Here is a 9,233-nt window from a genome sequence, read left to right as displayed (position 1 = left end):
ATGATTTATGACAGGTAAACAGTGATAATTTGTATTGTGAAATCTATATTCACCACTGTATTAGAAATATCACTATTCACATCTCAAAATTTGATTTTCTAAGAACCAAATTCTGATCTATATTCGGTAAACAAGTTATGTAAATAAAATTTGAAAGAGTTTATCTGTACAGTTAAAAAAAGGTTTTCTTTTAAAAAAAATCTCTACTTAGACATATAGGTATTTTTAATAAGTTGACAATGTTAAAATATAGCAATAAATCTAACACTTCATTTTTACATAAAAAGGTATTTTGCAAAAAAAATGAATTGTGTGATATATAGATTAAAAAAAATATCTTGAATAATAAAATGCGTAAAATAAGGCTTCAAAGTTAGGCAATTAACTTTGGTTGTAGGTTTGTATTTCCATTCTTTCACATTTTTCTGGAGTAATTTTATGAAAATAGAAAAAATAAAAAGTAGGAAATGAGGTTTTGTAAAAGTTTTGATTAGTTATTGTTGAAAAAATGAAAAATAAAACAAAAGGCATGAAAGGCAAAACATAAAACATAAGACTGTTGTTGTAGGAGTAGGAGTAGGATGTGGACCTAATAATTGTTGTATGGTAACGAAGCAGGACGTTAGAGAGGCCGCAGCAGCTTTTGCTTTATAAAAATCAGAGATTGAACATCTAAAGAGCACACACTCTTCTCACTGTGAACTGCAGGTGGCTGTTTGGTCGTTGTGTTGTGTTGGGTGGGGTGCTTTCACATTGCCTCTTCAAAATGACTTTCTCCCTTTCCCTCACCGTTCTCCTTTCCCTTCTCTCTGTTCTTCTGCTACATGTCAATGCCCTCCCACTACATTATAATCACCCCATTCACCATCGCCACCCTCGCTTTGCCACCCATAACTACAGAGATGCTCTCACCAAATCCATTCTCTTCTTTGAAGGCCAGAGGTCAGGGAAGCTCCCTCCTAACCAGAGAATGTCTTGGAGGAGGGACTCTGGCCTTTCTGATGGCGCAGCCATGCGCGTATGTGTATATCTAACCATTTCATACTCATCCCAACTCTCACATTCCCATTTTTTTGTGTGTATTTCGTTGCTTATTTCACTGTTAATATGCATTGTAGGTTGATTTGGTTGGAGGGTACTATGATGCTGGGGACAATGTCAAATTTGGCTTCCCCATGGCCTTCACCACCACCATGCTCTCATGGAGCGTTATTGAGTTTGGAGGACTTATGAAAGGTGAGTTGCAGAATGCTAGAGTGGCCATTCGCTGGGCCACCGATTATCTTCTCAAAGCTACTGCACATCCCAACACCATTTATGTTCAGGTCAGTTACACACTCTTGCTAGTAAAAATCAACTTACATGTACCCCTTTCTATAAAGAGAAGTCACACATGCCGTTTTAAAAGTTCATTCATTTAACTTTTATGTATTTTACCTTTTTATTTTCTTACAAAAATGGAGTAAGTCTTCTTTTAGGAGAGAATGGAAACTTCAATTCTGATCTTGGTTTGGATTGGCTTTGCAGGTGGGGGATGCTAAGAAGGACCATGCTTGTTGGGAGAGACCAGAGGACATGGACACTCCAAGAAGTGTGTTTAAAATAGATGCAAACACACCTGGTTCAGAAGTTGCCGCGGAAACTGCTGCAGCTCTTGCAGCTGCTTCTCTGGTTTTTAGAAGAACTGACCCCACATACTCAAAAACTTTAGTGAGAAGGGCCATCAGGGTAAGCCTTTGATTCAATTTTCAGAAGTCATTTTCAGTAGAGAAAAAAATTCTCCACTAAATCTTAAAGCTGTATTTTGTTTGTGGGAGTAGGTATTCCAGTTTGCTGATAAGTACAGGGGATCCTACAGCAATGCTTTGAAACCCTTTGTGTGCCCCTTCTATTGCTCGTACTCTGGTTATCAGGTAAGCTTTCAAATGTTCCATATGCTTAAGTAATGTTCAGTTTAGTAAGAGGAGACATCCTCATTACTCAAATTCTTTTGGTGAAAAAATGGTAGGATGAGCTGTTGTGGGGTGCTGCCTGGCTACACAAGGCTACCAAGAATCCAATGTACCTAAACTACATTAAAGTTAATGGCCAGATCCTTGGGGCTGCAGAGTTTGACAACACCTTTGGGTGGGATAACAAGCATGCCGGAGCAAGAATACTTCTTTCCAAGGTCCATATCCCATCACATGTATTCTTCACTAAACAAAACTAGAAACATAATGTTTTTAAATTTACGTTTTGTTTTCCTGGTTTTAGGAATTCCTGGTTCATAGGGTACAATCCCTCCATGACTACAAGGGCCATGCGGACAATTTCGTTTGTTCTCTAATTCCTGGAACCTCTTTCTCTTCTACACAATATACCCCAGGTGAAGTTCATTTTTACTCGCTCCCAGTGGAAACTGTGTCTCTGTGGTCCAGATTGTAACGGTTACTTGTTAATACCAGGTGGGCTTCTTTTCAAGATGAGTGATAGCAATATGCAGTATGTCACTTCCACCTCCTTCCTACTGTTAACATATGCCAAATACTTGACCTCAGCCCATACGGTTGTTAACTGTGGTGGAATCGCAGTAACCCCGAAGAGGCTCCGGACAATAGCAAAGAAACAGGTTGGGAGAAAAGAAAAGAAAAACTGACTTGCAGCATCTACTTATCATGCAATACCAAATTGAAATGTGCATTTCCATACATTTTAGCCAATACCATAACATGTGTCTTAAAAAATTTTTAGTTTTTACTATCACTGTGATGTTAATTAAAGTTGATTATTTTAATCATTCTATTTTCAGGTGGATTACTTGCTTGGAGACAACCCCTTAAAGATGTCATACATGGTGGGGTATGGTCCAAGGTACCCAAGAAGGATACACCACAGGGGCTCATCTCTACCGTCCATTGCTGTACACCCTGGAAAGATCCAATGTTCTGCAGGTTTCAGTGTGATGAATTCACAATCCCCGAACCCAAACATTCTAGTGGGGGCTATTGTTGGTGGACCGGACCAACATGATAGGTTCCCTGATGAACGGTCGGATTATGAGCAATCAGAGCCAGCAACATACATTAACTCACCCCTTGTAGGAGCACTGGCATATCTTGCTCACTCATTTGGTCAACTCTAGGCTCCAACTAATTTGGGGTATCCCATGTTTTATTTCACCACTATTTTATTTCTTAGAAGCACACACTCATTCGAAACACCAGTACCAGTACCAGTACAACTAAGGCTTGTAAACTTGTTCACAATAACCTTATTGCTGCCACGCTTATGTACGTGTATGTATGTTATTTCCAGTGATAGTGTGTTCAACTTCTCAAGAAATTGAAACCAAGTTACGAATGTTTTGTTTTTCCTATTTCACTTCCACTCTAGATAATACTAATTTACTAAGCATAAATTTAAGAAATAAAAGGAGCATAGTGTGGAGATGGAAAAGGAGTATTTTGACCGTTGAAAGTGAGGGTGAGGGTGATGGAGAAAGAGGTAGTTGTGGTTTAAGTAAAGGGTCTATGACAAGTGTCAGCGAAATCAGAAGTGGGACTACAGCTTTTTCTTGACAAGGAGGGAACTTCCCCAAAAGTGGAACAGAACGCTTGCTTCCAAAGACATTTCTCCAAGTTCCGTCTTCACATGTCCAACGTGAAGCTAGAGGGAAGAGTTGTTCTTCTGTGTATAGAGAAATTTACTAGATTTAAACGTGTGTTTGGTAACGCGTTTTATAAGCGATTTTACGCGGAAGTTAAATGCCAGACCAAACAAACATCCTAACAAGTCTACCTACCTCTAAACTAAACATAAAAATACAAAACTTACAGAAAGCTAACAACTGGGTCAATCACTAGTTATTTGTGCTTTCTTTTCTCAGTAAACTTTTGCTATTCACTATACATGTATTGAATGTGTTTTATTATTGAAACACAAAAAACCCAGAAATGATACCATATATAACTAGTCCTTTTTTTAATTTGACTTCTCTAAAATTAGAAAAATGTATTTTATAAGGTAAATCGTACTTATGGCCATTTATTAGAAGTTAATGATTAAAAATTGTGAAAAATAAGATACAGTTTAATATTACACAATTGTTTTGTGTATGGTGATTTATGTGTGTTTTCAATTTTTTATTTATATTGGTGGACTTTTTTTTTTTGTTTTCAATAGTGTAAATGAAATATGTTTCCCTTTTTTATTTTCTTTCTTATTATTTTCTAATTTGGTATCATGAGCTGAAATTATTTTTCTCTTGCGACAATGTCTTCTTCTCTTATTTCTTAGTATCAGATTTCTCTGTCCACAAATCCTTTTGTTCCTTATCATTTCACAACATCCATAAGCCTCAAACTAGATGATGAAAGTTATCTTACAAAGAAACATGTTATTCTGACAATTCTTAGACAACTCTTCAAGTTTCTTGATGGTACAAATATTTCATCCCATTTTTTCACCTCTGATGATAGTGAACGTAATCTTCTCAACATTGAATTTCTTCGTAACAAACAACAAAACTAATTGATTGTTGTGTGGTTGTTGCTTCCATGACTACACCTATCTTGACAGAGATGGTTGGCCTTGATTTTGTTGCTCGGATATTCGATTGTCTAACGACGCATTTCACTTCACATACTCGTGCCAAGGTCAAGAAACTCAAGCTTCAACTCAACACATCCAAGAAAGATAAATTTCTTCTTATTTATCTTCTTGATATCAAGAAAATTGTTGACTTGTTTATCGTTGTTGGTGCACCTATATCTCCTAATGATCAAATAGATTCCATTCTTGATGACTTACTTGATGAGTATGATAATTTTTTCACTTATATTACTTCACGACTTACATTATTGATGAAATAGAAGTTTCACTACTCATGCAAAAAGAAAGGTTTGAAAAGTATATACTCTCGGATAAACCAATTAATCAAGCAAACACGATGTTTGCTCCTTAGAATCCTATCACTCTCCTCATCGATAGACCTCACCCCAATCATTTTATCAATCGTGGAGAACGCCATGCTTTTCGATCATCTAACTCGTATAGACCCTAAACCATTTATCACATATAAACTATCTAATCACTTTCCTGGTTTTGGACCGTCTAATCAACCTATTTGGAATTCTACCTTTTCTTCCACTTAGTCATATCCAAACTAGTATTGTCAAATTTGTGGAAAATCTGGTCTAACAATTCTGGCACAAGTACAATTTGTGACATCTTTTTATATGTGTGATTTGTGGGCATGAATGAAATTTGTTCATAGTAACAGGTCGAACAACACTTTGTTTATAATGATATTATAAGACCGAACTATAATTGAAATAACATGTGGAGATGTATCTGTGTAGCAATCATTTGGAGAATTTTGGAACCATATAAAGAATGTGATTTTTAATGGTAAAGTGGTAGACCGGGCTGAAATTTGTACTATGACACAAGTTAAAGCTTAGATATAGGTGAATCACAAATTTCTTAATACAAAGTTTTTTTTATTTTGATTGGTGCTTAAATTTGATTGCATGTTTAAAATGTATTAATTGAACTATTTTTTTCTCTACACCTTTTGCTGATCATGTGAATTACATATGGGAGGATTAAGCATTGATTTAGTTGGCTTCTGTTTTTTTTTTTATGGTTGCAGAAAATGAAAATATAAAGTATATATGGGAGGATTAGTCATTGATTTTGGAATAGGTAGCTGGCCTCTGTTTTTTTTTTATTGTTGCAGAAAACGAAAATCTCTGCTGAATTTGTATGCAGGGGAGAATGGTTTTGGTGGAAAAATGATTACATGCATACTAGATGTCATTTCTTTATCTCTTATTGATAACGAGTATTTCCATTTTTGTGGGTTGTGATATGAGCATTGTGAGATTTTTTTTATGGGTTGAAGTAATCATAATACTTCAATTTTATTTTATTATTTATTGTTGATAAAAAATACATTTCAATAAATTATTCACTCAAATTCAATTATGATTTTTGAATGAAGCTAAACTTCTTTTTAATCCAACTGCTTCTTTTTTACTAATATTAAAAGTATGAAATTTTTAGACTAGTTCAAATTTTATAGTTTGAGTTCCGTTAACTCGTCTTTAATTTTTTGGTGTTAAAACATATATTTTGAAATAATTTTTAAAAATTTTAATAAAAAGTTTATAAGTAAATAATGTTTACTTATCTTATAAAATAATTTTTAAAATAAAAATGTGAGAAGAAAATCCAACACACATGAGTTACAAAATCAGTGTGTTATGAAGGTAGAGAAAAGTTAAATTTACTCATCAAAGTTGGAAAAAAAATTGTCACTGAAGTCAAGTTTTCAAGGTCTCATTCAAAACTAAATCATTTTTAACATCTCATAAGCAGAACTATAAAAGTCTTGCTCATCCATAGTTAAATGTACCATCGTTATATTGCATCTATCATAATCTGCCAGGGAATAAACAAAATATTATATATATATATATATATATATATATATATATATATATATATCACCAAATCTAAGCCAGTTCCCTGCCTTTTGGAAAAGATTCAGCACAATTACACTTGAATCAAAAGGTGAAAAGCTGTGTTTGTAATATTGTATCGATTACAGAACATTATATGATTATATTTTTGTTGCCAACATTATACATATTATATACATTTTAAATATGTCGTTGCAAAAAAGAGATTCAGAAGAAGAGGCCATGCCAGGTATGCATGCTAATTATTAAGGTTTTCCTTAACCAAACTGATAAGTGTAGCTAAAGGTGGAGAAAGGCGATACTAAATTAAAGAAAAGCTAAATCAAATTAATTAAAAACTTACACATTCCGATTAACAAGGGATGGTCCCCAAAGATAGATTTCATATTGGCTGAGGATGAGGTAAATTCTCTTGTATATAAATATTTCAAGTCACGTGTTAAGAAGCTCTTCCAAAAACGTAGAATACAGGTTCTAAATTGCAGTTCCGTGACAATAACAGCATCCTTAACATAATATCAAACCACACAAGCTGCAATTTAGAACCTTAACATTCTGTGTGGTTGAGGTTAAAGCCGGTGATTAATCACCATGGCTACGGCGAAAGCCATTTTTTTCTTAGGCATTGCTTTGCTCTCTTGCAGCTGCATAGGTGCATCGCGTGCCCTTGAGACTCGCCGTAGCCTCCTCCTTCCAATTCTAAATAATGGTCCACAAATTTTTGACGTGACAAAATTCGGTGCTGTGGCAGACGGCAAGACGGACAATATTCATGTGAGTTTAATCTATTTGATTTCCTTCCTAGATTCAACGAATTCCTTCCGAACTATATGTGAATAACTATGTATGGATTGATTGAAATAATGGAGGAAATTATAGTTGTTAAAGCACAATTTGTTGCTTTAGAGAGAAGTAAAATATATGAACATGTGGTACGTGATCATAATATAAAGTTAGGGAAGATATGTTTAAGGAATGATAATATGCAGGCTTTTAGGGCTGCATGGGGAGCAGCATGCAAGAACAGTACTACCGAGGCAAAGGTTTTGATCCCAGAGGGAACTTATCGTATTGCCCAAACTATGTTCGCGGGGCCATGTAACAGCCCAAAGCCTATAACCGTTGAAGTTATAGGAACTGTTGTAGCCAACACAAATCCATCTCAGTATGTGAGTCCAGAATGGTTCACGTTTCAAGACATTGATGGCCTTGTGTTGACTGGGACAGGAGTTTTTGATGGCCAAGGAGCTGCTATGTGGCCATTAAACGACTGCAAGAAGAACAAAAACAACTGTGCTCCCCTCCCGGCTGTAAGCATATTCTTAGTCAAATTTACAATTCTGAATATAGTTTTTTTCCTTTTTGAAACGCAAATATCGAGGAATATATATGTTTGACAAGTTTATAAACGCATGCAATGCAGTCTCTGAAATTCTACAAGGTGAACAACTCCATGGTTACGGGCATCACTTCGTTGAACAGCATGCAGTTCCACTTTCACATTCACGGGTGCAGCAACGTTTCACTGTCTCACCTCAACATAACAGCACCGGAAAACAGTCCCAACACAGACGGCATGCACATAAGCTCCAGCGATATGATTAGGGTCTCCAGCAGCGTCATCGGAACCGGTGATGACTGTATTTCCATCGGACACAGTACCACTAACCTGACTATCCATGACATCACCTGCGGGCCTGGTCATGGCATCAGTGTGGGAAGCCTTGGTAAGAGGCCAGAGGAGGGAAGTGTGAACGGCGTTACCGTTACGAATTGCACGTTCGTGAACACCACCAACGGTGCCAGAATCAAAACCTGGACCGGGACAGTGCCAATGGAGATTAAGAACATTACCTATGAAGGCATCATCATGAAGGATGTCCAGAATCCCGTTATCATTGATCAGAGTTATGGCTCCGGATTGCCCGGAGAGGTAAGTAACTTAATGCAACCTATAGCCTTGTTGTTATATAATCTAACAGTGTAAATGTGCAGCCATCAACTTCGGTATGGAAGATCAGCGATGTTCATTTCCGGAATATAAAAGGAACTACAGTGTCGAACATTGCAGTGTCTCTGCAATGCAGCATTCGTAACCCCTGCCAGGGTGTGGAGGTTGCCGACGTAGATTTGGCTTATGCTGGTCCACTCAGTACAACTTTCCTATCCTCTTGTTTAAATGCAAAAGCTATTTTTGGAGGGATATTGAATCCACCACCTTGTTAGATTTTCCACCCTTTTATACTTTTAAGTAGTCAATTACTTACTCCACCTATCAATTCTGACCTTCACCGATCTTTCACAAAAATGCCTAATCAGAGGGGTATGGATGAAAATACATCACATAATCCATTTTCTTCAATAAGTTTTTGGATTTGGATACTTTCCTCCAATACCTTTCTAGATTTGGATCCCTTTTCTTGGAATACCTTCATGTATTTAGATTTGGATTTCTGGAACACTTCATCTTGAAATCTTTTTTTCAAATGGGTTTCCAGTTTTTGTTTTCCAATTTATTTGGAGAATATATATTTTGTATTCTTTAAGTGTTTTTCTCCAATAAAATTTTAATTTTCCAATTCTATATCAAATTTTTATTTCCAAGACACAAAAATGTACTCCAAATTTATTTTTTTTATTCCAGATTTTTAATTTTAGAATAAGACTAATTTTAAAAATTAAAAACTGCATAGGATGCGAGACACAATTCCCTAGGAGGAAAAATTAGCCCTTTAATGAATGGATGATGATATTTTATACTAAACA

General features: G+C 35.8%; 2 protein-coding genes across 2 annotated transcripts; both read left to right on the top strand.

The window, feature by feature from the left end:
• The first annotated feature begins 550 nt into the window (after positions 1 to 550).
• LOC137830241 (endoglucanase 17) lies at positions 551 to 3,358 on the top strand. The gene is made up of 8 exons (XM_068637439.1): positions 551 to 1,018; positions 1,119 to 1,325; positions 1,528 to 1,728; positions 1,821 to 1,913; positions 2,009 to 2,170; positions 2,257 to 2,368; positions 2,448 to 2,611; positions 2,792 to 3,358. Exons 1-8 carry the CDS (start codon positions 767 to 769, stop codon positions 3,122 to 3,124), a joined length of 1,524 nt encoding a protein of 507 aa, XP_068493540.1. The 5' UTR covers positions 551 to 766; the 3' UTR covers positions 3,125 to 3,358.
• A 3,554-nt stretch (positions 3,359 to 6,912) lies between these two features.
• PGA4 (polygalacturonase 4) lies at positions 6,913 to 9,072 on the top strand. The gene is made up of 4 exons (XM_068635001.1): positions 6,913 to 7,241; positions 7,457 to 7,777; positions 7,891 to 8,400; positions 8,463 to 9,072. Exons 1-4 carry the CDS (start codon positions 7,059 to 7,061, stop codon positions 8,691 to 8,693), a joined length of 1,245 nt encoding a protein of 414 aa, XP_068491102.1. The 5' UTR covers positions 6,913 to 7,058; the 3' UTR covers positions 8,694 to 9,072.
• The last annotated feature ends 161 nt before the right edge of the window (positions 9,073 to 9,233 follow it).

Source organism: Phaseolus vulgaris, chromosome 7, assembly GCF_051622355.1.
Source record: "Phaseolus vulgaris cultivar YP4 chromosome 7, ASM5162235v1, whole genome shotgun sequence".
Taxonomy (NCBI): Eukaryota; Viridiplantae; Streptophyta; class Magnoliopsida; order Fabales; family Fabaceae; genus Phaseolus; species Phaseolus vulgaris.
The sequence above is the reverse complement of the archived record's forward strand: the minus strand, read 5'-3'. Positions and strand labels throughout refer to the sequence as shown.

What these genes read in the sequence shown, in the direction of transcription:
- LOC137830241 (XM_068637439.1), top strand. Translation starts at nt 767, where the DNA reads ATGACTTTCTCCCTTTCCCTCACCGTTCTCCTTTCCCTTCTCTCTGTT. An exon ending in CTGATGGCGCAGCCATGCGC is followed by an intron (nt 1,019 to 1,118) that starts GTATGTGTATAT and finishes TATGCATTGTAG; the next exon opens with GTTGATTTGGTTGGAGGGTA. An exon ending in GCTCGTACTCTGGTTATCAG is followed by an intron (nt 1,914 to 2,008) that starts GTAAGCTTTCAA and finishes AAAAAATGGTAG; the next exon opens with GATGAGCTGTTGTGGGGTGC.
- PGA4 (XM_068635001.1), top strand. Translation starts at nt 7,059, where the DNA reads ATGGCTACGGCGAAAGCCATTTTTTTCTTAGGCATTGCTTTGCTCTCT. An exon ending in GCAAGACGGACAATATTCAT is followed by an intron (nt 7,242 to 7,456) that starts GTGAGTTTAATC and finishes GATAATATGCAG; the next exon opens with GCTTTTAGGGCTGCATGGGG. An exon ending in GCTCCGGATTGCCCGGAGAG is followed by an intron (nt 8,401 to 8,462) that starts GTAAGTAACTTA and finishes GTAAATGTGCAG; the next exon opens with CCATCAACTTCGGTATGGAA.